The following is a 27,425-nucleotide window of genomic DNA, read 5'->3' as shown; positions in this document are numbered from 1 at the left end:
TTTATGGTCAATCATATTTTTTTGGTCGTTATTTGCTCAAACCCATTATATTCTATCTTTAAAACTTTCACTTTACGCATAATCTAACTCGAACACCATAGTATATGCAAATACAAATCGCCTCTTTTACCACCACCATACCGAAGACGAATAGCAATCATCACGTCGATTCTCATCAGGTAAAACCAACTATGGTTCAATAGTTAAAATAGCAAATACTTAATAAAAATTACTCTCATGGATTCAATCTCTCCTCTCTTATCAAATTTTACAAATAAATAGTATTTGCTTAGTCACATTACCCGTGATATGACAAAGGAAAATACCATAAACAAGACAGCGTTAGGTTCAACAAGACAATCAAACCAACGGTAAAAGAAAAGGTACTAGTATTTATTAAAATTACTAGTTCTGCTAGATAAAAATAAACACCCTTTATTGCATTGCATTGCATTGCATTGCATTGCATGGTAAAAATAAGCCAAGGTATTTTACAAAGGTATGGGGAAATCTACTAAATCTTGCCAATGCACTTTTTGTTAGCTTGACTAGAAATTACACCATAATAACTTACCCCATCACTATTCATGAAACAAAACACTGCACTAATCTTATTATTACAACCAATAATATCATTATTATTAATTAATAAATATAATATAAAGAAGAAAAAAAAACCTTCCCTAAACTACCATTCTTTCCCTAATTCAACTAAAACCAGATCCCATAAGCTACACAATCTTTTCCTCCTCTAGCAAACACACCACTATTGAATTCATCTTTGTTAAAAACCAAAATACCCATGTAAAAATTATCACAAACTATTTTCAACTTTCTCCTTGGAGAATAAATATTCCTTCCTTTGTTTTCAAGAGCAATAATAGAGTAGAGTCAATAAGTCCACTCTTGAGGTAAACGACTTTCACAACTAGTTGCTTCTTCCCGCCGTGCAAGTAAAATCTGTTGCTTCAAAAGCGCGTTTCGCCTCGCCGCCAACAACAAATCTACAAACAAAAAATCCCACAACAAAATAAGTTCAAAAATCAACACCAAAACAAAATTAATACTTTCACTAAACTAATCTTAACAAAAATAAAGCTCTTACCATAATCATTAACAAAAAGATTAGCAAAACGCGGTTGATTAGTAACATTCCCATCACCAATGTTGGAGTTAAAACAATTATTAACCACCTTAGCCGGTAAAGTAACAGGTCCACAACCTAACAAAAAACAACACAACAAACATAAGACACAAAATCTTAGTAAAAAAAACATAAGAAACAAAATCAAACAATAACGAGGAATCTAAAAGTATCTTAAAAGGGTAAAAATGGAAATTACCAGTTTTCTTGCGTGAATCTGAAGGTGTAGAAGTATTATTATCATAATGACGAGGTAAAAACACACCGGTTCCACCAGAAGCCTTTTTCACTGAAGATCCACCTTGAAGCGGAACCCGAAACCCGGATCCACCGGGTCCATATTGAACCCGTTGATTTTGTTGCTGAGATTGAAAAGACAAAGGAACGTTAGCTCTTGCAACACTTTCATAACCAAGTTCACGTCTTCTGTTATGAATCAGTAACCGTTGTTGTTGAATCAACCAATCACGATCCGTTTCCCAAACCGAACCACACTCTTGCTTCTTTTTCACTTCTTGATGAAACTGCAAAAGTCCAAAACGACGTCGTTAGAGAAAATGTCAAAAAAGAAAAAGGTAAATAAAAATTAAAAAAAAAACCAAAAGAAAAAGATAGAATTTGATGTTTGAACAGACTCACTCACCATGTTAACATGTGTGGGACCCACTGGATTATTGTTAATTTTGAACCTTGCGACTTGACCTGCAGCAGCATAAATAACTTCCCAAGGGTCAACAAACGGCGCCGTTACTGGTGACGGAACACGAGAGTTTCCGTTTGGACTTCCGTCACCGGAACCGTTACTTCGACCAGACCAGCTACCGATTCCACTCAGAATAGACTGAGGTGACCCAGCCACGTCACGAGTTTTGATGGAATGAGATTTTGCTTCTGGTTTATTGTTCCAAGTACTGATTGGCTCTGTGTTGAGTTGATTCCGAGTCTCGTGGAGAGTGGACTGACTCAGTCGTTGAGTTAAGCCAGCGAAGAAGCTGTTTTCTTCTTCGTCGCTGTTTTCTGTTGAGTCTGTTGAGGTTACAGATTCAACAGCAGGCGAAGATAGTTCGAACTCGTAAGGGAACTCAGAAGGGAAGCCGAACTCGGTGTCGAACTCGGTTGGAGATGACCAGAGAGGTTGTTTTGTTGCCATTGAAATGTTTTCGGAGGGAATAAGGATGTTTTGTTTGTTTGCTTGAGAAAGGTTTAATAAAAGGTTGAGAGGGTAATAAAGAGAGGGAAAATGGGAAATAGGTTAGTGGGTGTGAAGAAGGGAAGTGGGAGGTTTGGAGGAAAGAATGTTGAAGACAATCTGCTTTTATTAAGGTTTCAAGCTGGTTTAGGGAGGGACTCAACTAAACAAATTTAAAATTATTTATTTTATTTTTAAATTTTTTTTATTTTTTTATAATAATAATAATAATAATAATAATAATAATAATAATATTGAGGTGTGAGAAAATGAATGAGATTGTGGAAGGTGAAAAATAAAATAAAATAAAGGGTCTTGTTAACATGTGCCCTTAGGGCACATGTTAAGATATACCAAAATAGAAATTCAATATTTAATGATATAAGAAATTTAATGCTTCAAAAGTCAAAATGCACAAATTAGCATTTAATAATTTTTATTTTTGCTTCCTTAACATGTGCCTTAAGGGCACAAGTTAACATTCTCCTAAAATAAATATGTATTGAGGGGTGAGTGAGGAGTTTATGAGAACAACCGGAAGAATGGCCCCAGTGGTTGGAGACATTTGTCCCTATTATTGCATGCATAACCCACCTGCCATTTGTCCCCTCCACACCCTCATCTTTAATTAGTATGTTGCTAACTTTTAATTTTCAAATTAAATTTAATTAAATACTGCTGTAACATAGTATAATATTTATTTAAGGGTCGAGATCAAATAACATCAATTAGTTTGACACCAAATGTTACATTTTTCAATAACGTTTTAACCGATATGAATTTTATAAAATCTACCGTTGGATTAAAAATTTATATCGTATAGATCATTTATGTAAAATTTCAGACAAATCCAAAATCATTTGATATGTTATTGAGATACATCAAAATTATCGGTTTGTGTCTTTTTTTATATGTCGTTAATCTTATGTGTCACAATAGCATATCAAATGATTTTGGATTTGTCTAAAATTTTACATAAATGATCTATACGATATAAATTTTCAATCCGACGATAGATTTTATAAAATTCATATCGGTTAAAACGTTATCGAGAGGTGAAATATTTGATATCAAACTAGTTAGTGTCATTTGATCTGACCCTTTATTTAATATATGATGGTAAATTGATCATTTATCCACCACACTAATACATAGTAGTAATTAAAATTATAAAAATAGACGAGTACATGTATAAAATTGACAAAGAAAAACTTGTATTTTGGGGAATTTTCAAATTATTTATTACTCTCTCGGTCTCCGGTCCTAATGAATACTTTGGAGAAAAAAATTAGTTTTTTTTATATGAAACACTCTTTAAATTTATTATTTGTTAAATAAATAATTCCTTGTATACTCTTATTAAGTTGTATAAGACCATCTCCAATGGTGGTTCTTATTTTTTTTAAGTACTAGTACCTAATAGGTACTCTCATTGGAGCAAAATCAAAATAGTACCTAATAAGTACTAGTTCTAAAATAAGACTTGGTACCTATATCATTTTTTGTGGGACCCATTTATAATGATATAGAGTTATTGGTTATATATGTTATTGGTGGGACCTATTTAAAACTTTTTAAGAATTGTTGGGTTGGAGGAATTGAGTACTTATTAGGTACTACTATTAAAAAAATATAAATGAGTGATGTGTACATGTGGGACCCGGTTAAGTACCAAAAAATGGGGAGCTCCATTGTGGATGCTCTAAAATGCAACATATTACAATGTTATGCATTCATTACACACACATTTTCAAGGTTAGTTTTAGAATAACACATAACGTTTTAGAATTTTTAATAAAAAAAATAAGTCTCATTAGTATGTGTGTTTTTCTCAGTGTTTCTTATATATAGGACCAGATGGAGTATTTAAATAGGCTCAGATGAGAATATTCTGATGATGAAGGTGAATCCGCCAAATATGGATTAATGGTGATTAGTTTGAACTTCTGTTATTAATGGGGTGAAAGGTACCTGCACTAATGTTAGGGTTAATTATTTGGTTGGACCCTCTGTGTGGATAAGACTAGCCATAAATATCATCTGGAGTGTCATTTATCTAGTATTGTTATTGTATATTGATATGTTGGATCTCATTCCTTGGTCATATAGGCTTTCGTAGTACCTAATAAGTACCATAAGTACCTAATAGATATTACACAATTGGAGATGATCTTATGGAAGTGAAAGCTTTATCCGTTTTAAGCTTTAGCGTATTGAGTTTTAGTCAGCCCGAAACAAATATATAATGAGAAAATAAATGAAAAATAGAGATAAAACTATACAATTTTATATAAGATGCAATAAAATGGATTAATTTGTCGAACCAATACATTTAGCCTCTATTTTAGCCGAGTAGTGTTGAAATTTGGAACTCAACCCATATATATTTGTTGTATCTTGTATATATTTAAGGTTAGAAAATAATGTTCGGTTTAAAATAGAGAAGTTTTTTTTTTCTCAAGTAGCCTAGTGGCTAGAGTCTCACATATTTAAACGTGGAGAAATGTGAAATCTGAAATTCGAACCACGATTACTCCAATAATGTCTCTAGTAGCTACCATTTGAGCTACACTTATGAGATAAATAGAGAAGATTTTATAACTCAAAATTTATATTTTAATTGGTAATAATATGAAAAGTAATTATTTTGTTAGGCATATATTAGTATGATCCAAAAAATAATTAATACTCTTAAAACTGCAGTAAAATATGATCCTATAAAATACTACTAGAGACAACTTTCTTTAAAAAAATCTTATATTTCGTGAGCTATTCTATTTATTCATAGATGGATATTTATTTTTTACGGCTACTACTGCCTCTACTCAACTAGGCTTTATTTGTTAGAAAAATCAAAATTTTGGATTTGTGCATTAATAAGGGATCTTGTGTTCCACTATCGTACCTAGAGGACTGGTCCCACTCTCTAGTCTTATGTTCTTTCTCTAGTTGTTTTTTAACTATGAATTGGTGTTTGGCCAAATTCACTATTGAATTAAGATTTACATTTTTAGGTTTTTGACTCTTATTTTAAATTTTTCAATTAGATTTATATTCTCTTAATAGTAATAGTAATGGATCTATGTACCAAAAAAAAAAAGAAGTAATAGTAATGGATCTTGCCGCCGATGCTGGCTTTTTAATTTCAAATTTAATTAAATCTTTATGCAAATTCAAAAGATGGGTGAGGTGGGGTCGATATATATATATATTAATTTTTTTTTGAATTATATATAATAATTATTTATGGAGTAGTGATTTAGATTTAGACAATATTCGAATTAAAACGAAGATTGACTTTTTGGTTGCTGGCAAAATTAATTAAAATTAGATTCAAGTGATACCGTCATTGTGCCTGCATATGAGGATGATTGATTCCCTTTGAACCTTTATTCATTTTTTAAAATATTATTATCAATGATGCCTCAAAAAAAATAAATTATTATCAATGATGATTAGTGATTATGCACTTCTCAGCGTGTTGTTTAATTTAGCTATTTATTTGAACAAGTACTACTAATTCTCCCCGATTATATGATTTCAAATATAATGATATTTTTTTTGCTTATGAGTTGTGACATACTAGTATAGTATAGTATATCCTTTGACCTTAGTTTGCTTGTGAAATAAATTTGATGCACAAGGGATAAGAATGAGCATTTTACATCATTAGAAAGAATCATATCCTATGTTATCCGATTCGTAATGTTACCACAACTATGTTTTGCTTTTTCCACACAGCAAGGTTCCAAGCAACCATTCCTGTTTGCATACTCCAAAAATTTGATGCCATTATTTTTCATTTATAGATAAGCAATTTGTATAGATTTCTTGGAATGGACAATTCATGGTTTGCATAATTACATATCATAAAGCATGTGTATGTATCACCATATTTGGAACAATGTGATGACATAAAATTGAGTGTGTATTCAATGGTTTAAAAAATAATGGGTTCAATCAATTGAATCATATCATCTACGTTTCAGTTATTTGAGCAGTTCAATTACAACATCGTCTTAATTCGAGTGGTTTAAATCGATAGAACTATTACTCATATATCTTGTTTATTTGATGTCAAATTTAGTTTTTAAAATAATTCTCTTGTTAGCTTTTTCATTTTCCAAAAATTAGAATATAGAAGCAATTTGTAATGACCTAATTTCATAAATATCGTTTATATAATTTGATAAATGGACCATTGTATTATTGAATACTAATAAAAGAGGATAAATCCACACCTTGGGTCGAAAATCGTCAAACCGTTAAAAATCCTAACCACTTAGTTTGGACTCAATTCTGATCGTCTACATCTTCGGTTTATTCAGGTGACGAATCATACGGGTAGAACGAGTCGGTTTTTGCGGGTTAGATTGAAACTTTGTTGCTACTTTAAAAATTCAATTGATGTAGAAATAATCTTCGAATATTCAATACTTCGTACACAAGACAACAAAGAATAGACGAACTAAATGAACAACAAATAAAGTGAGATGCTCTTCTTCTCCTTTTCTTCATAGCCGCCGCCCCCCACCTTAACCTAGTTTTTTTTTTCTTGATCTATCAAGGAGGGGTGGTTTTAGGGTCAATTTTTGACCCAAAATCACCCCTCATAATTGTTTTTCCTTTTCTTCTTTATTTAAATAAGTGATCTTCACATTGATCAAGTTTTTCTTTTGTGTTTTCTTTTTTGTGATTTCGCCGTCTGAGTGCGGCGTTGTGTTGTTCGTCGTCTTGTGCGACGTTTTTGTTGTCCCGTATTGTGCGGTGTTCATTTGATTTCTATTGAAAAGATCGGCTTCAGTCAATTACAGATTCAACCAATGATTTGGGCTTCAACGCTGCAGATCCGGAGGCATGGATACTTCGGTGACTTTAACTTTATCATATTATTTGTTGTAGGCATTTTGTCGTTGTATGATATTAACTCGAATGTTGTGAGTTTTGTTCGCAGATTCATCCTTTACGTTTTTAGCGATGTTGATTATGTGGTTGTATTTGATGTAATCTATCAATTTGAATGAATGAATATCATTTTGTTATTGTCAAAAAAAAAGTGAGATGCATTTACTATGTTTCAAATTTGTATATCTAAAGATAATAATATATCAAGTAGAAATTAAAATTTAATTTTTTACACCTCCTTCATCAACATAGTACAAGCTTGTAAAATATAACATTTCTCTCATCTATCAAAGGTAGATAAAATATAAGAGATTGAGAGAGAGAGAGAGAGAGAGAGAAGAGGTTCTCGAAATCGAAGAATTTATTTTGCATCTTAGTGATAGTTCGTCGATTTTGGTTAGCCGCAAGAGATAGATTATTAGAGACCCGGCCGCACCCGTCCATATGCAATCATTCATGACCGATTTTTCACAATTGTTGACCCGATATCTGACCCGCACTCAACCGGATGCTTCCACGTGTTGGTGGTTATGTCGCTTTTGAGTTGGATTGCGGGTCCGTGCTCAGCTAGCAACATAAAATTGAAAAAGGGTAGAATCTTCTCACGAGGATAAGTACCCAAGTGATTGAGTCCAAAAGAGAGAAGTTTGGTACTTTATTCATTCACACATTTTTGCATCGTTCTTTACAAATCTTATAATCTCTCAATCTAGTGTTTGGAATTTTGATTCTTTGATTGTGCATGATTCTAGTAATTTATGGAACTATAATAGATTCTTTTGCTGAGTCACTATGGTGTGGCATCTTTTGCGTCTTTTCCACTCTAAATATATGAAAACTTGTGGAACAACCACCGACCCTTTTCGAACGGTCATGGAATTAAGAACCTGGGTTGGTTGCATTACAGGGCCTACAACTGAAGTTGTGAGAGGCAGAGGAATATCTGGAATAATAGCAGTTCTTTGAATGAACAGAACTAGATGGTTCCTCTGTAGGACACAGTCATATTGACGGTGATGGTGATAAGCTCGGGCACGAAGGAGAATGCTACATGGAAGAATGTTAGCACTCTAATGCTCAAGTCAGTAAGTACTCAATGTGAGAGTATATGAAATGGGCGAAATGTGTCTTACTTGATGCCAAATGCATGTGTGTTTATATAGCGAATGGTGTTTGTTGTTTTTTTTTAAGAGATTCTTGTTGTTTTAAGAGATTATTGCCTTCGTTTTCGCTGTTATATTTTAAGAGATTCTTGCAGTTGTTTGTTGTTCTTCAACTTCATTCCTTCTCGTTGGTTGCTCCAAAGTTTACTTTTTCTATATTTCTGCATGCCTTTCTTTTTTGTTTGTTTAAGTTTTCTGTTTAAAATGGAAAACCAAGAAAACTTCATAGGTCATGAGATAGTAGAAAACGTTGATAATAAAGAGAATATAGGAAACCACGATAAAGATATAGTGAATCAAGTTAATCATGTAGTTGTGGGTTTGGAGTTTGGATCCACATATTTGATAATGGATGATGTAGATCATTCTAATTTTAAGGTTGTAGTATGAGAGTGTTTTACCTTTGATCCTATACATGTGAATCCTTTGGGAGAGAGGGTGGACTTATCAATTGGCTCCATCATTTAAAAGAAGAAAAAATATCTTTGAGTCGTACTATCAACGCCCTCTTTCAACTAGAGGTGATTGAGCAAATGAAGTCTCTTGTTTGGTGCTTGAGCAATTGCAATGTTGGTGATTATAGTGTAACTCCCTTGAAAGTGTAAGGAGACTGAACTACTCTCAATTTGTGGGAGGAACCATAAATTATTTTGTGTTGATCTCTCTCTCTGCTTTTAATTCCGCTGCATACGCTTTTCAGAACCAACACTTGATCAACTTCTGAAGTCATTCAAAATATGATAAAACTTGTTGGAGAACAAGCACACACACTTTGTGTTATTGAATAAGAGGAAGGAGATTTAGGAGAATTTATTGATTAGTGAATATTGTGGAAAATTTTACAAGAGATGTGTTTACACTTTATTCTAACTCCTACTTATAGAAAACAAAAGATAGGTGGTTAGCTTGATAAGCAAGTAACCAACTAACCAACTACTAACTAACAAGTTAGTTACAACCAACTAACTTGAAATGAAACTAACTTTTAAACTAGGTTTGAACAATTACAAAACAACACGCTCCCTTAATTTTCAAACCTATACAATCAGTTCCTTACTTGAAACACTCCAAGTGAATTCCTTAAGTTCAAAAACATGTCTGTTTTCAAACTCTTTGTCAAAATATCTACAATCTGAGAACCAATTGCACAATGCTCCACATCTAAGCTACCTTGATTAACTTGCTCCCTTAGAAAGTGAAACCTTGCCTCGATGTGTTTGCTTCTACCATGAAGCACTGAATTCTTAGCTAAGTATATGGCAGACTTGTTGTCAATCTGCAATTTGATTGATCTTTCAACATCTACCTTTAGCTCCTTTAAAACTGATTCAATCCATAATGCTTGACAAGCAGCATATGAACCAACAATGTACTCTGCTTCACATGATGAAAGGGCAACTACTGGTTGCTTCATTGAACACCAAGAAACTGAAGCATCCATGAACTTGAAGAAATAACTAGTGGTACTCCTTCTATCAATCTGGTCACCACACCAGTCAGTATCTGAATAGAAAATTATCTCTTGCCTTGCATTCCTTGCTGATGTTGGAAAGAGAATTCCAAACTCTAGTGTACCAGCTATGTACCTCAGTACTCTTCTAGTTGCATTCATGTGTGAGTTTCTAGGCTCTTTCATGAACTTACTTACCAAGCCCTTAACAAAGCATATATCTGCCCTACTCTTGCACAGATATCTCAAGCATCTAATAACTTGCTTGAACATTGTAGAATCTTCACTATGATTCTAAAATCTGCTTCTACACTTTGCTTCTTTTCTGGCTTGAGATTCACTTCCACTGTGGGCTTGCTTTCAACCATATTGAATCTTCTCAATATTTCTCTAGCATACTTCTTCTTATGTAGCATTAACCCTCTTGTAGTTCTCATAAATTCTTTTCTTAAGAAACAAGATACTATGCCTACACCTGTCATTTTAGACTCAGTTACTGGTTTATCAGCCAATAATGCACACTGCACTAATTCACCTTCTTTATTGACTCCACTGTCATCTGCAAGCTCACATTCTTGCCATCTGGATGGAACTTGTCTTTTCCTTTTTGATCTGGCTTTTGTTTCTACACTAGCCTTAACCTCTGATCCTGTTTCTGATGCTTCAACAACTGCTTCAGCATCTGTCTCAACACTAGGGTCTCTAGCCCTTGTTGATCTGACTCTTGTTCCAACTTCTGATGTTTCAGCATCTGCTGCTTCTGAAGCTTCAGCATCTGCTGCTTCTGATGCTTCTGCATCTGCTGCTTCTGATGCTTCAGCATCTGTCTCAGCATTCTGATCACTATCACTGTCTTCAGTTAAGCTTATCACTGGCTTGCTTGTACTGCTGCCAGATGTCCAATCCCAGCTCTTTGCTTCATCAACAATGACATCTCTACTGTATATCATTTCCTTTGGGTTTGGATTGTACATTTTGTAAGCTCCAGTTACATGATAGCCCACTAGAATCATTGATTCACTTCTATCATCCAGCTTAGTCCTCCTTGCTTCTGGTACATGCTTGTAGCACAATGCACCAAAGACCTTAAAGTGACTCACATTGGGCTTTTTGCCACTCCATATTTCTTCTGGTACTTTGTCTTTGAGTTTCTTTGTAGGGCATCTGTTTAACACATACACTGCAGTACTTACAGCTTCACCCCAGAATGACTTAGGCAGATTTATTTGCTTCACCATGCATCTAGCCATGTCAAGTATTGTTCTGTTCCTTCTCTCAGCCAAACCATTGTGTTGAGGTGTGTATGGAGTTGTGACTTCATGTTCAATGCCATTCTCTTCACAAAATGACTCAAACCTCCTTGAAGTATACTCATCTCCTCCATCAGTTTTGAGAATCTTAATTCTCTTGCTGCATTGATTCTCTACCAAAGCCTTGAATCTTTTGAACACATCAAATGCCTCATCTTTTGACTATATCAAGTAAACCCACATTTTTCTGCTGAATTCATCCACAAATGTTATGAAGTACCTGTTTCCACCAAGTGATTTCACATCAAATGGTCCACACACATCTGAGTGTACAACTTCCAAAACATTTGTAGATCTTAATGGTAAAGATTTTTTGAAAACATTCCTGGTTTGCTTGCCTGTTAAGCAACCCTCACAAATCTTATCTTGCATTTGAATTTTGGGCAGTCCTGCTACCATTTCCTTGCTTGCTAACTGGTTCAGATATTTAAAATTCAAATGGCTAAATCTCAATTGCCACAACCAATTTTGTTTATCTTCTGACACAGCTTTCATGCACTCTACTATAGCATTGTTGATCACAGTTTTGAAAGTTCTATTCTTAGCCAAAGGTGACCTCAATACTAACATGTTTGCAGGATCATAAAGTTCAAAGTTTTCATTCTTTATACTAACTGAGAAGTCTTTCTCTATTAATTGACCAACACTAAGCAAGTTACAATCCATACCTGGTACAAACAAGATATTTTCAACTATGGCAGAACTACCATTCTTTCTCTTGATTACCATGTTCCCAGTGCCTTCTGCTTGTATGGACCTATCATCTGCTAGTTTTACTTTGCTTTTTTTTGTGTCATCAAATTTGATCAGCCAGTCTTTATGACCAGTCATATGATTGGAACACCCTATGTCCAAGAACCATGCTCCACTAGCAATTTTATCTTCTGACATAGCAGCCATGAAGGTTACAACACCTTTACCTTCATCTGAGTTTTCTTCCACCATGTTTGCTTCATCATCATTGTCTTTTGCCTTCTTTGATCTGCATTCAGATGCATAATGACCCCACTTCTGGAAATTGTAACATTGAATGTGACTCTTATCCTTTTTCTTTGGATTCGAATTTGATGTTCCTCCTCCTTTCTTGAAGGATTCAGATTTTTCATCAAGTTTCTGCTGGTTTTGTGAAGCATTCTTGGACTTATTCTTTCCTTTGTAGCCACCATTCTTCTTGAATGTTTGAGCTTTCAACGCTTGTACAGATTCTTGTACACCCTTTCTCTCATTAATCATCAATTCATGTGCTTCTAAAGAACCAACCAAATCTTCCAATTTCATGTCTGCTACTGTACCAGCTTCTTGGATAGCAACAATAACATGATCAAAATTAGGGGTTAAGGTTCTCATTACCTTTTCAACAATCATCTTCTCAGAGATTTCTTCACCACAACTCTTCATGGTGTGAACCAGTGCTTGAACCTTTGATGCATAAGATCCAATCGATTCATTGTTGTCCATTTGCAGTAATTCATACTGCCTTCTCAATGATTGTAGTTTCACAGCTTTCACCTTTTCTCCACCATCATAATACTTCACCAAGATATCCCATGCTTCTTTAGATGTTTCAGCATGAGAGATCTTATCAAAATTTGCTGAATTCAGTGCAACCTGAATTGCATACATTGCCTTGCAATCTTTCTTCTTTAAATCTTTGTGATTGTTTCTTGCCTCTGCATTTGCATTTGCAGGTAATGCTGCAACACCATTAATCACCACATCTAGTGTATCTTGAAATCCAAACAGAGATTTCATTTGCTTGTTCCATTGTTCCCAATTCTTTCCATCAAGAATTGGAAGATTGTTGGGTAAGCCACCATTGCCACTTGCCATTGCCTCTGTAAGTTGACAATCTTACCCAAGAACCTGAATCTTGTGATGCTACACAATGAACCAAAAGGCTCTAATACCAATTTGTTGGAGAACAAGCACACACACTTTGTGTTATTGAAGAAGAGGAAGGAGATTTAGGAGAAAGAAAAGAGATTTTATTGATTAGTGAATATTGTGAAAAATTTTACAAGAGATGTGTTTACACTTTATTCTAACTCCTACTTATAGAAAACAAAAGATATGTGGTTAGCTTGATAAGCAAGTAAGCAACTACTAACTAACAAGTTAGTTTAACAAGTTAGTTACAACCAACTAACTTGGAATGAAACTAACTTTTAAACTAGGTTTGAACAATTACAACACAACAAAACTTTGGTATTTTAAAAAGCTAGAACACCCCCCCCCCCCCCCCCCCATTTTTCCTCCTCGTTCTTCGACTCTTCTTCTCCCCATAATAACTCACTAACATAAACTGCATCAATTTCTCCAAAAATTTCTCCTATCATTTAATTTTCGCTTCAAACTTTTCACTTTAAAATAATGAGATGCCTTCCAACTTTCACTATAGTTCTTCATATGTTCATTGTCAAACTGCAATTGAAAAGCGTGAAAGAAGATTATTGGATTATTCTCAAAATTTGGATAAAGTGTTTTGCTTTTGTTGTAAGAAGATGATTGCTCTTCTTAGTACAAGTAATTTAGCACATGAAGGTAGTAAATGATTGGAGAAATATTAGTGCTAAGTTGAAGAGTCATGAGATGAGTAATGAGCATATTGTTAATATGAGTTCATGGATTGATTTAGAAATGAAACTAGTATTAAAAAATAACACAATTGACATGTTCATGAAAGAATTAACAAAAGTTTTCCAAGAGTTATGCTCACCTGGACTGTTTTATCCTTTTTTAATCAGTTAATCTTAAACGCTCCAAATTTATATATTCCTAAATTATATTTATGGCAAACTATAGTTTATGATAGAATTGGTATGTTTTTGTTAGATGAGGCCAAGTAAGGTACCAGTTTTCATGTGGAGAATGGCCCCTTATATCGTGTTGCTGGTTAGATCTATGAGTTTGCACACCAACATATCACACTCATTGTGGAGTGTGGATATTTGTCCAATTGGTGTTGATCATGGAGAACCCACACCTCTCTTTTTGAAAAAAAATAATATAAAAATTCCTTATTATCTTCCACAGTAGTTGTATTGTATTGCTCTCCTTTCAAAAATCATAAATTCATCTACATTCACCATAAAAATGTTAAGAGAGAGAATAAAGAGAGATACTCCATCAAGTTCTTATTATAAAAAAATTTTGACTTTCTAAATTTATTGTAAAACTAATGTATCTAGACTATAATATTATCTAAATACATTAATTTTGCAATGAATTAAAAAGAAAATTTATCTTATAATAAGGAGTAGAGGGAGTAATATGAGTAGGTGGTAATAACCAAATTGACTTTAAAAGTATTCTCTTCGGCCTTATTTATAAGCAAAAGACAACAAAATATTTTGTCCTCAAATATAAGCAAAAGTTACCAAAATCAACTTCATTTAATACTATTTTTTCAAAAGCACCCTTATTAATTGTTCTACTTTTTACATGATTGTAGAGTGCTGATGCATATCTAATATATTTTAAGGTCATTTTAGGAATTTCAATGAAAATATCACATAAAATTAAGATAAAAAATATACTTCTTAATAAATGTGCAAAAATGAATTTTTGCTTGCAAAAAAAGAGAGTACATTAAATATAGATGAATATAGAATTTTATAATGCATAGAATCCAAATCCGTTTGTCGCCTATAAAACCATCTCTAATGGTAGTACCTAAAGTATTTATATAGGTACTTATTAGGTACTACTATTGGAGCAATACCCATTGAGTACCTAATAGGTACATTTTCTCAAATAGGTACCCTCTCTTCATTATAATATATTTTTGTGAGACCTACTTATAAAGATGTAGAATTATTGATGAAATATATAGTTACTGGTGGAACCCATTTAGAACTTTTTAAAAGGTATTGGGTTGAAGGGATTGAGTACCTATTAAGTACTATTATTAAAAAATAATAAAAGAATGATGTGTATACGTAAGACCCAATTAAGTACTCAAACTTGGAGAACTCCATTGTGGATGCTCTAATAATTTGAGATCCTTGGCCTACCTTCTTTGGAACTTGCCATTTGGTGTCTCTGGACGAGATAAGAATTCTTTCTTTTTTATTATTTATTTTTATTTTTTAAAAAACGATAAACAAAAAATAATAATAATAATTTGACATTTTTATTTTTTACGATAAGACAATTTTGGACTTATCTAAGCCATCTAATTCTCAAGCATTTTAACTTAGACATGACCAAAAAGAACAGAAGATGAAAAATGATTTTGAAGGGTGCCCCAAGAAAGAAATTGCATTTATTGCAACAAATTCTATATATGTCACAATATCCACAAAAATCCCGTGATGGGAATTACTAGTATGTATATGTCTGTCATTATTACAGGCACGGGATTTTTTTTTATTTTTTTATTTGCCAAAGAAACCTAAACCCCATGTTCATATAATTATTTTTCTCTTATTTTCTACCCAACGAAATTATTTTATTTTTATGGTAGAGAATGAACGATGGAAAAAACTAAAAAGTGTTAAAGTAAATGTTGTTACTAATAAACATATTGTACTATATTTATTTTCCAAAATTTATAATAATATAATATATTAAAATTTGTCGCGTAAATATAATTCAGTTGATAAAGACATCACATTCAAATCCAAAATTCTTATTTATTTCAAGAGTTGAATTTTTAACTACTAAATAAAATGAAAAAAAAAAAGTAAAACTTAAATTTAATTTCATTCATGTGGCATGGAAGTAGGAGTAAATTATTTTCTTATTACTCTATCCGTCCTAAAACTTTAGTTTTTTTGAAGTTTTGTATAGAAATTAAGAAATAATAAAAAATGATAAGTTAAAAATCATTTTTGTCCTTAATTTATTAAGAAATAAAAAATATATTTAATTAATATTTTAACTTTAGTAATAGTACAAATGGTAAAGTATCACTAATTGTGCATTAATTTCTTAAAAGAACTAAAGATTCGAGACAAAACAAAAAAGGTAAAAGGACCAAAGATTTGGGACGGAAGGAAGGAGTATAAGAATTAGTAATTTATAGAACAAAAAATATAAGAATTATAAATATTTATAAAATTACATTTAGGCCATTATGTTTATCAAGTCTCATATATATACAATCGGCCTTTGTAGACATACACGCAGATTCATACATTTCGATCCTATTAATTCTAGTTCAATAAAAGAATTTTTTGAATTAACAATAATTAACATAAATCAGAATCATAACATTATCGCTTTAATATTTTTTTATTGATTCTATGAAATTAGCGGGTTGGCCGCCCCTGCCTGATGTTTTCATCGGGTTAAATGAGAGAGCATATAGAGAGGTTGAAATCAAAATTTTGACTCAGCCCGTAAAAAATAACGAGTTAAATTAGTCGGCTCGATAGATCAGATCTATTTTGCCATTCTTATTTAAAATCAGACAATTCTTATACACATTCATTAAATTTTAATTTAACTCTTCATTTTCTTTTGTCTTGATTTCCTTTGTCTTCCTTCCTACTCCATTGTACCCACCCCTCTTTCTTCTCCTTCAACTCAAACTCAACCACATAAGTCATCGGCACCATGAGCTGGCAGTAGAGAAAGGAGATATATGGTGTGTGGGAGTGGAGCTATTATTGGACTAACTAAGGTATAATGTGCGAAGGATATAGAATAACGATGATACACATACACTTGTACAAAAATATATTACACATTCACTTGTACACAAGACTCAACTCAAGAGTGTGCACAACATTCCACAAAGTGTAATTTCCCGCCAAATTTAAGTTTTGAGAAAATGAAAAAGAAAAAAAAAATAGACATGGATGATATTGAAGGTACGAAATGGCGGGAAGAGCAATAAATGATCTGCGCAAAAGTACAACACCGTTTGTCAAAAGTCTCATTCCATGGCGGGAAAGAAACTAATCAACCCACCCTTGTTGTAGGTAAATTCTTAAAAGTGAAACTATGTACTCTCTCGGACCTTATTTATAAGAAAAATCAACAATAAATTTTGGCCTTAAATATAAATAAAAGTTGCAAAAATAGTTTTATTTAATGTTATTCTTCCAAAAATACCTTTATTAATTGTTCTACTTTTTTAACATAATGGTATTGTTCTAATTTAATGTTCTAATTTATATACATGGTTCTAATTTATATTATGAATGAGTTCTAATTTATATACATGGTTTGGCTAACATGACATAATGACTTATGTGGTGCATGATGCACAAGTTTTGAATAACACTATAACGAATACGAATTTTACAAAACTCTCTGTTGAAGTGAAAGATTATATCATATAAATTATCTATAGTTTTTTTTTTAGAGAAATTGAAAATCATTTAATTTGTTATTGAGACTACCCATCAAAATTAACGGGTTATGAGTTTTTATTGAATATCGTTAATTTTGACAGGTCTCAATAACATATAAAATGATTTTCAATTTCTCTAAAAAAATTATGTATGATCTATATGATATATAATCTTTCAATCAAACGGTAAATTTTATAAAATTCGTATTTGTTATAGTATTATTCGAAACTTGTGCACCTTATTACAACATTTAATTCACTATTTCATGTTAGAAATTGCCTTATATACAACACTTATATTACTTATCTAGGCAAAGTCTAACATGCACAAGTGAATCATGTGGTTCATGATGCGCAAGTCTCGAATAACATTATAACGAATACGAATTTTATAAAATCGGCCGTTAGATTGACAGATTATATAACATAGATCATCCATAGAAATTTTTAAAAAAATTGAAAATCATTTGATATGTTATTGAGTCCCATCAAAATTAACGGTTTATGAGTTTTTATTTAATACCGTTAACTTTGACGAGACTCAATAACATATCAAATTATTTTCAATTTTTCTAAAAATTTATATGAATGATCTATATGATATAAACTTTCAATTCAACGGTGTATTTTGTAAAATTCATATTCGTTATAATGTAATTGCAAACTTGGGCACCATACACCATATGGTGCACTTGTGCATTTTAGACAAAGTCACTTATCTAAGGAAACAACTTTTACAAAAGACAAAATTGTGATGACTCAATACTTCAAAAATATTGTGTTATAGATTTGAGGTCGGAACATTGGCATGAGAAGGAGAGACATAAGCTCCATGACAAGTAGTCTCTTAACCTCAATAGAGGGGCTACGATTTTGGTACACTAAAATAGTTAAACACTGTTTGAGAATCGAGACTTAAAATAGTTTATAGTTTATTTAAAACTCTCGCACTCTTCAACTAGACTTCTTTTACAAATGACAAAATTGTAAGGGCTCAAATGTGACTCAATAAAAAACAATACCTCATAAATGCAATATTGTGGACTTAATGCTAGAATTAGGAGCATAAACTACATGATATTTAACCCCTTAACCTCGCTTGATTTGAGGTTACTACTCCCTCCGGTCCTTTTATAAGGAACATTTTGGAAGAAAAAAATTGGTTATTTTTATAAGAAACTTTGAACAATTTTTAAATGTTTTAAATGTTTAATTTCACTTATGCCCTTATTTTTATTATGAGAGAGAATTTAAAAATAAGTAAGTTAGTTAAACACAGAATAATTAAATAAGGGTATACATGAAATAAATTTAAATTTATAAGAATATTAAATAAAAATACTATGCTAAATGTGCTTCCTTGAGCTTTATGATTTTTTCAGAAAAATATTTCTTATAAAAAAGACCGAAAAAAATATTATATTTATGGACTGAACTTTTAAATTAAACCAAACCCGATACCCTAAAAAATGAAAAAGTAAATTAATAGAATTTCGGCCAAACTCTACAAGTCCATCAACCATGTACCGCATATGTTGACTTGTATAAACTTCACCTCCCAACCAAATAATGTATTGTGTCAAAAAAAAAAAAACCAAATAATGTATATTTTCACTCTAACCCTAACATCCACCTCGAGCTTACATTATAAGTGTCATAATACCGATGCACCAATTTAATCACTGTCGTCTCAACTTTAAATTTTGGCCTTCATTTTTATTCACAAAACATTTCTTCTACTTATTTACATGTATGTCTACCTTCCACGGATAAATTCTAAGATAGTATTATATTTTTTGAAATTTATAATTGTATGTTTTCTTTATTTATTTATACTGTTTTTTAAGAGAAATCTTCGATAATTTAAAATTCGATTGTGAGGTAAATAAAATTTATTAAAAAATTATTTCTACTAAAAGTTGAATTCAGTTTTCCTAAACAATTTGTTTTTAAAAAAATTATTAATTATTTGAACTTAATATCTTGATTTAAATTTAATTGTTTTCTTCAAAAAATTTGCTTTTCTTTTTTATTTATTTATTGTTTGCTTTTCTTTTTTTTATTTACAAAAATGCATTGGTTTTTAATTAATGGATCAGAAAAGGAAAAAGAAAAAGGCAATTAAAGTGGAGAAATTGGCGCCGAATATGTTTTGAGTTTGGCGCTTAAAAAGAAGAGAGTGACGTCTGACCCATCACTTCACATCAAATGAAATTACCACTCTGCTATGTTCATTTTGTCATAATATTTATTAGGGTGCTGTTAACATGTGCATATAGGGCATATATTAAGGTTTCTATAATTAGAAATTTGCATTTAATATTATAAACGAATTTAATGCTTAAAAGATAATACACATGTTTCGAGAAAATATTTCTATATTTATATTCTTAGCATGTGCCTTAGGTGCACATGTTAACATTTGCCTATTTATTATTATATACTTATGCATTTAAAACACAGATGACGAGACAGGACATAACCATATCCTCCATTTTTCGGTTCTTTTATGTACAGTACTATTTATCTCTCTCTATTTATATATATATATATATATATATATATATATATATATATATATATATATATAGGGTTTTGCTAACATACACCCACTTGTTTTTTAGAAGGTGTGTATTAACAAGTCATAACTAAAAAGTGGTAACAATACACCTTGAGGTGCATGTTGCTAAAACACTCCTTCTAAAAAATAAGTGGGTGTACGTTAGCAACTTCTATAAGCATTTGCTAGAATACACCCACTAATTTTTTAGAAGGTGTGTTTTAGCAACTAATAACCAAAAAGTGATTAAATACACCCTAAGGTGTACGTTGCTAATGCACACCTTCATAAAAATGGGTGGGTGTGTTATAGCAAATCTCATATATATATATATATATATATATATATATATATATATATATATATATATATATATATATATATATATATATATATATATATATTCGTTTTCTGGATCTACAACGTTAGTACAAACAAATTTATTAACCTCTAATATTGCACAAAATAGGTTAATAAAATGGGATGAAATAAATTTTCCTGAAACTTGGACACTACCTCAAGAGGTTGATCCTAATCCTATAATAAATACGGACACAGACCAAATTTTCCAAACTACTGAAGGAGATATTGAAATAAGATTTACTCCTCAGAGGATTATAAAAATCCCTAGAACTATGTCATCTAGGTATTCTACTAGCGAGTTCCACACTGCCCCTTTAGAGCTCTCTAGAGCCTCTACTTCTCAAATAAGAGAAGATATTTTTTTTTGAACAAGCCAAAATGAGATATATATATATATATAATAGTCTTTTAGCACAAGACGTACCAATAAGACTAAACAAGGTTACAAATAGAGTCAAAAGACATAAACCGAAAGAAATTATACAAGGCCCAAACAAAGCAGAGGACTAGACCACCAACTATGGCAGTTTAAAGCTAAAGTGCTACTCGTCGCTTTCAACCACCGGTAAGAGAACGTCTTGATCTTGTCCAACATATAATGCACTGAGTTTGCTGAGCCTGTAAACAATCGATGATTTCTTTCGGTCCACACAACCCAAACACAAACATGCCAAACGAGCTGCATAAAAGAACGTCGAGCTCTAGAACCACCAGCTGAATCCGTAAACTGAACCAAGTGTTCTGAAAGAGTCTGAGCAGTCACCGAAGAAGAACCAATCCAGGAGCTGACCAGTGACCAAAGAGAACCAAAAGAGCTACAATAGAGGAACAAGTGCTGAGCCGACTCAACCTCTCCGCAACCAGAAACACAAAGATGAGCCTCCGTAGATATAATCCCTCGAGAAACCAGGTTTGCTCTGGTAGGTAACCTGTCCCGCAAGAGTCGCCAGACACAAATGGAGACCTTCAAAGGAACCTGACGGTGCCAGATAAGTCCTGACGCAGCATCCAAAGTAACTGCCTCCTGAGTCGTCAAAAACTGATAGGCACCACGAACCGTATAACCGTCCTCCAGATCAGTCCGCCACTGCCACCTATCTGAAACATGATCCTGCAAAGAGATAGTAAGTAGAAAAGCCTGACACTCCCCCAACATCTCCTCCTCCCACGCCCTCAGCTGACGCCGCCACTCCCACGCCTCCCCTCCAACCTCCCAACCCCGCATAAACATCTCAGCCACTGAAGCCGATTTGTTTTCTGCCAGGTCAAACAACCTCACATACCGCTCCCGCAACGAGATGCCATCCACCCAGGGATCAGTCCAGAAAAATGTGTCTGACCCATCCCCCACCTGTCTCAAAACACACTCCCTAAACCACCCTCTCCCTGCCTCCCCTCCTCCATCCCGAATGCGCGCCAACTCCCTCCACCATGTCGATCCACGCGCTCCACCCTCACACAACCTACCTCTCTCAACCCCATAGCGTCCTGCCAACACTCGGAACCACAAACCCTCTCTATCCACTAACATCCTCCAACACCACTTGCCCAAAAGGGCCAAGTTGAACTCCCTCAACTGCCAAACCCCCAAACCCCCATACTCCTTACGCAAGCAAATAGTATTCCAATTGATCCAAGCCACTTTCCTAAGATCCTCACTTCCCCCCCAAAAAAATTTGATCAAAATAGATTCAATAGAAGAGATAGTACCTGAGGGAGCTTTAAAGAAAGAAAGAGCATAAACAGGCAAAGAGGTTAGCACGGATTTAAGCAAAACTAAACGACCACCAATAGAGAGAAATCGACTCCTCCAACCCGATAAGCGATTCTTTAGACGATCCAAAACCGGTTCCCAGAAAGATAAACGCCTCGGATCACCCCCAATAGGAAGGCCCAAGTAAAGGAAAGGGATCTTTCCTACTTTACAACACAACGCTGACGCCGCCTCAACTAACCAAGATTCAGGGATGTTAACACCAACCAGCATGCTTTTGTGAAAGTTTACTCGCAAACCAGACAAAGACTCGAATAGCACAAGGACTGCCCGCAACGCCCGAACGTTCGCCCAACTCTTAGTCCCCATCAACAACGTATCATCAGCAAACTGAAGATGTGACACCGACACTTGTGTTGACTCACCTACGTTGTACCCCGAAAACACATTGCGCTCCACCATGGTTTCCATCAACACATTTAAGCCTTCTGCAGCCAAAAGAAAAAGGAAAGGAGATAATGGATCACCCTGCCTTAAACCCCTCTCAAAAGGAAACTCCTCAGTCGGACTCCCGTTAACCAAAACCGAAGCAGAAGCCGTACACACACATTCTTTAATCCACTTCCTCCAAAGGGTTGGAAAACCCATTTTCCCCATAACATCCTCCAAATAGCCCCAATCAACCGAATCATAAGCCTTCTCAAAATCAACTTTAAAAAGAAGCAACTCCTTCTTAGACTTACGAGCCTCATCCACCACCTCATTTGCAACAAGGATGCCATCGAGAATCTGTCGGCCCTTAACGAAAGCCGTCTGAGATTCAGATATCACACTACCCATCACCTCGCGCAGACGATTCGCTAACACCTTAGCTAAAATCTTATAAAGGCTTCCCACAAGAGAGATAGGCCGGAAATCATTCAACCTTTGGGGACTGTCAACTTTGGGTATTAAAGCTATGAAAGTAGCATTTAGGCCCTTCGACAATCTACCGTTCCGATGAAACTCCGTAATAAAACGCATAATATCACCTTGCATCTCAGCCCAAAAATCCTTAATAAAACCAAAATTAATCCCATCGGGGCCCGGGCTTTTGTAACTGTCACAGTCCCAAACAGCTGCCTTTACCTCGTCCACAGAAAAAGGCTTGATTAACCCACTCACCTCCGACGCCTGCAACCGTTTGAAATTAAGATTAGCTACCCGCGGCCTTTCCACATTAATGGCCTTGAAGTGAGACGCAAAGTGAGAAAAAACCGCTTGCCTAATGGGTGACACTCCCTCCACAATAGTACCTTCCACCTGCAGCGACGAAATAGCATTACCCCTCCGCCTACTCGCAAGGACTGAATGAAAATACTTGGTATTAGCATCCCCTTCTTTGAGCCACCGCGACCTAGACTGTTGCCAACAAATACTAGCATTCAACCGAGAAAGAGAATGAATTTCCATCGAAACCCCATGGAGCTCCGCTAGCTCAGTCTCAGATAGAGCCTCCTCTCCCCCCTTCTCATCAAGGACTGCCAACCGGTCTTTTAGAGACTCAATCCGACTTGGCAGATTCTGAGTGTGAGAGGAATGCCAGTCTTTCAAGACCGTCTTAATCCATTTAAGCTTCTCTTTAAGCACAAAACCTCCCCAACCATCGATCTGAAAGGAGTTCCACTTTTCACGCACGTACAAATGGTACCCAGGAATATCTTTCCAACATTTCAACATCCTCGAAGGGCGGGGTCCCCAGTCCTCCTCGCCTGCAGTCAGAACCAAAGGACAATGATCAGAAAGCCCTCTCATCCTGGCTACCTGCGTACAATTAGGCCAAGTCAAACACCACTCCCCAGACAACAGAAATCTATCCAAACGACTCATGGAACGCCCGTCTCCTTTAAACCAGGTGTACTTTCGCCCACACAACGGTAAATCAATCAAGGTATTGTCATCAATAAAACGATTAAAAGGGATGTGGTCTGAGGGGCGATACCCGTCGTTGGCAGAACGACGTTCTTCCACACTTCTGACAGCATTAAAATCCCCGCAGACACACACCCTAGACCTTCCTAACGCCTGAATTTTTACAGACAAAGAGTCCCACAAAACCTGTTTAGCCCTTGAATCGCAAGGCGCATAAACATTGGCTAAATAAAACTCCTCACCAGACCTAACGAAGAGACCATGGCACCACAATACATTCTCAGAACTCCCAGACGACCATACCTCCACTTCAGCTGTGTCCCATAAAGTTAACAGCCCTCCTGAAGCACCCACCGAAGGACGATAGGAGTACCCGTAAGAAGAATTTCCCTATAAAGTCGAACAAATAGCATCATCGCAAGATTGCAACTTAGTCTCCTGAATACACAACATAAAAGGGTGCTGAAACCCCACCAACTTACGGACCTCCTGCCTCTTTGCTAACCCCCCCAGACCCCTAACATTCCAAGAGACAATCTTCATCGAACACGCCCTACTCCCTGCGTCTGACCCGACAACGCCTGCTTTGGTTTGCCCTTCCGTGCAAGCACACTAAACATATTTGTAGACTCACCTTTGATCTGAACTCCTAAAGCTTCCCCTACCATTCGAACATCATCTGCAGCCACCTTATCATTACCCTGCATAACTACCCAGTGCTTCCAATCATTTGAAGTCGTCGAAGGCGACACATTGGAAGAAGTTGGGTGACGTTCTCCACCCTTATTGACTGCCCCTACACCGTCTCGACGACTTTGCTCCATCTTTTTTACCGCTCTTAATGCCTCAGCACGATCCTTACTAGGCATTCTGGCTACTTTCTTAAGACTAGAAACCGTATGCCGAAAAACTCCCCCTCCTTTTCTCCGCTTAGGATCCTCCTGGACGCTCTTCTTTAAGCCTTCACCAGTGCCAACTTTTTTACGGGGACCTTTACTAGCAGAGAATATCACTCCGACATCCTTATGATTAAGGTCATTCAAACACTCCCAACTCCATGGCCCCGATAACAAAGAACGTGTCGCTCCTGGTGGACAAGATAAAGCACGATTACCATTAGATGGATACAAAATTGGCCCATCACTCCCTTTGATGCCGACAAAGCACCCACTCTCATTCGCTGGCGAGCAAATCGAGATACTACCCTGACTTCCTTTCGAAATAGGAGAACCTCCAGATGCAGAGGCGCTTCCTTTACTTCGATCTACTTGCTCTTTGACCCTAGTGGAAAAAGAAACACCGATCTCTCCAACAATCTTACTCCCGCCCTCCACACCTCCTCCTAAATTAGAGAAATCAAAATTCACCTGTGAACCTATGTCATCTTCTACGTTCATCCCTTTTGTAAAATTCGCGACCATAGTGTCAAGATGACGATTAGCTTCCGGATCACCCTGTCCCTCTACGTGATCTGAGTGGGATGTCACTGAATCATCTTCGTCCCCAAAGAGACAATTATCCTCCCCAAGAGTGTAACCCCATTCCTCCACTATTTTCACTTCATATTGGATGCCATCCACCAATACAGTCACGTCTGTATTAACAATTTCCAGATTAGGTGTTGATATCAAAACACGCTCAAAATCAATACGCTCCTTTTCCATCGAGTCAGTGTCCACTCGTAATAACCTGCCGCAGTCAAAGACGCATAACTTGAAGAAATTCTCGTTCCAGGCTTGCAGCGGAATACCATACAAACGTACCCAAGCGCCTCTTCTATAGTCCTGCGCTTGGTTATCCCAACAAATCCAGCTCGAGAGGATAAGCTGAAAGAACTCTTTAGCCGAGTTGATGATTGCCTTCACATCAAAGCCTGACGGACTCCGGACAAAGACCTTGTCCGCCCCCATCGGAATGAGAATGACATCGTTAAAACCTGCGTCCAAAATTCTCCTCTGCACGACTGGGACCGCCTCACCATTAAGGATAGTCGCCACTAAACCATTTTGTGCCCAGGCCACATCTTCGGGCTCCGTCCTATAGCTACGCACTTCCTTCTTCTTCACTACTTTTTCGTTACGTGCGCCTAACGGAACCATGACTTCTCCCACCCGAACAGCCCCTGCGTCTCCAGAGCTTCCTCTATAGACATCAGCATCCTTAACAACTCTATTCTGACCCAGCGGTCTCATAGTTGCAGTACCTCCCCCATTACCTTTAACGTTCTCTGTTCGCGTGTCAACAATTCTACCCTCTCGCGAAGCTGGCCTATCATTGCCCTTCTTCAAACATGGCCATTCTGGCTCCATATTACGCCCCGTCGTAAAATTGTAACGGTCAAAACTTGCTATTCTAGCGCGAACACAGAATTGGCCAAAATGAACTTTATTCAGAGCTCGTAACAGTTTATTAACGTCCCTCACGTTGGAGAATTTGACAAAACCGAAAGGTTGTCCTCGTTTATTTCTCTTTTTGGGAACGAAAACATCTTCCAACATACCACATACTTCAAAACCTTTTCTAAGATAGAAATTGGATAATTGGTATGGAAAATTAGTGAAATAGAACGAAACGTACCTGATGATAAATTTCGCAAGTGTACGAAAATCACGTAGTAATAAAATATCGATCCACAGGGATTGTGTGATCAAACTAGTCGAACGGTGTTCATAGACATTATACAAAAAATACACATGAATTGGGGGTATGTTGAGTAATGAATTGCTAGAAAATGTGCTTGATAATATGGAAAAGTGAGGTAGAATCATCGGAATCATCTAGGCTATAGCTAACCGCATGCAACCTACAATGTATAAGAACTACTCAAGTATTCACAACTAGATTGACAAAATAGTGAATCGCAATCTCTTGTCAAAATCCACTCTATTCGTTGTCGATACTCCCCCGATCTCTCGGGCGGAAGCTACCTACAACGAATGATATTAACGCACGTCAATCGTTTGCTACACTCTATGCCTCAATCTCTCGACCGGAGACACTCGAGCGCTCAATTCAATTCAGTTCAGACATTAAATCAATACTCTCGCACGTGACTTAACTCAAAATCATTACAACACTAATGAAGGATTGTAAAGCATTAGAAACAGACTTGAATTGAATGAATACTATAAAGAGAGTATGATCTTACACAATTGCAGGTTACATTCAGATGAACTACATCCTAAACTACCTAGATTCTACCTCCGAGGGAGTTTAGCTCCTCATCGTTCTTCGTACGCTTCCTCGCTTCATCGCCACGGCTTGTGAATCCATGATCTGATGCGCTTGGAGCTCTCCGCTGGAGTGTGAATCACGATCTTCAAGTTCCAAGATCAGAATGTAGTCCAATTTCGCAGAATTTTCCAACCCAGATCCAGAAAACTGACTTTTCCATATATACTGACTGCCACCACGC

General features: G+C 35.3%; 2 protein-coding genes across 2 annotated transcripts; both read right to left on the bottom strand.

Moving 5' to 3' along the window:
- Window positions 1–489: 489 nt before the first annotated feature.
- On the bottom strand, window positions 490–2,462 carry LOC123899547. The gene is made up of 4 exons (XM_045950713.1): window positions 1,788–2,462; window positions 1,344–1,668; window positions 1,106–1,222; window positions 490–1,004 (listed from the first exon to the last, which is right to left on the bottom strand). The coding sequence occupies exons 1-4, from the start codon at window positions 2,292–2,294 to the stop codon at window positions 892–894; spliced, it is 1,062 nt and encodes a 353-aa protein (XP_045806669.1). The 5' UTR covers window positions 2,295–2,462; the 3' UTR covers window positions 490–891.
- Window positions 2,463–20,832: 18,370 nt separating this feature from the next.
- On the bottom strand, window positions 20,833–26,319 carry LOC123895776. The gene is made up of 5 exons (XM_045946265.1): window positions 24,559–26,319; window positions 22,529–24,400; window positions 21,934–22,489; window positions 21,584–21,873; window positions 20,833–21,496 (listed from the first exon to the last, which is right to left on the bottom strand). Exons 1-5 carry the CDS (start codon window positions 26,317–26,319, stop codon window positions 20,864–20,866), a joined length of 5,112 nt encoding a protein of 1,703 aa, XP_045802221.1. The 3' UTR covers window positions 20,833–20,863.
- Window positions 26,320–27,425: the final 1,106 nt, after the last annotated feature.

Source organism: Trifolium pratense, linkage group LG7, assembly GCF_020283565.1.
Source record: "Trifolium pratense cultivar HEN17-A07 linkage group LG7, ARS_RC_1.1, whole genome shotgun sequence".
Taxonomy (NCBI): domain Eukaryota; kingdom Viridiplantae; phylum Streptophyta; class Magnoliopsida; order Fabales; family Fabaceae; genus Trifolium; species Trifolium pratense.
The sequence above is the reverse complement of the archived record's forward strand: the minus strand, read 5'-3'. Positions and strand labels throughout refer to the sequence as shown.

Coding starts and splice junctions, on each gene's coding strand:
- LOC123895776 (XM_045946265.1), bottom strand. CDS start 26,319: ATGGAGCCAGAATGGCCATGTTTGAAGAAGGGCAATGATAGGCCAGCT. Junction 22,490..22,528: donor ATGTGTTTTCGGGGTACAAC/GTAGGTGAGTCA, acceptor TCACATCTTCAG/TTTGCTGATGATACGTTGTT. Junction 21,497..21,583: donor GTTGGGAGGTTGGAGGGGAG/GCGTGGGAGTGG, acceptor ATCTCTTTGCAG/GATCATGTTTCAGATAGGTG.
- LOC123899547 (XM_045950713.1), bottom strand. CDS start 2,294: ATGGCAACAAAACAACCTCTCTGGTCATCTCCAACCGAGTTCGACACC. Junction 1,669..1,787: donor GTCCCACACATGTTAACATG/GTGAGTGAGTCT, acceptor GGACTTTTGCAG/TTTCATCAAGAAGTGAAAAA. Junction 1,223..1,343: donor AGATTCACGCAAGAAAACTG/GTAATTTCCATT, acceptor GTTTTTTGTTAG/GTTGTGGACCTGTTACTTTA.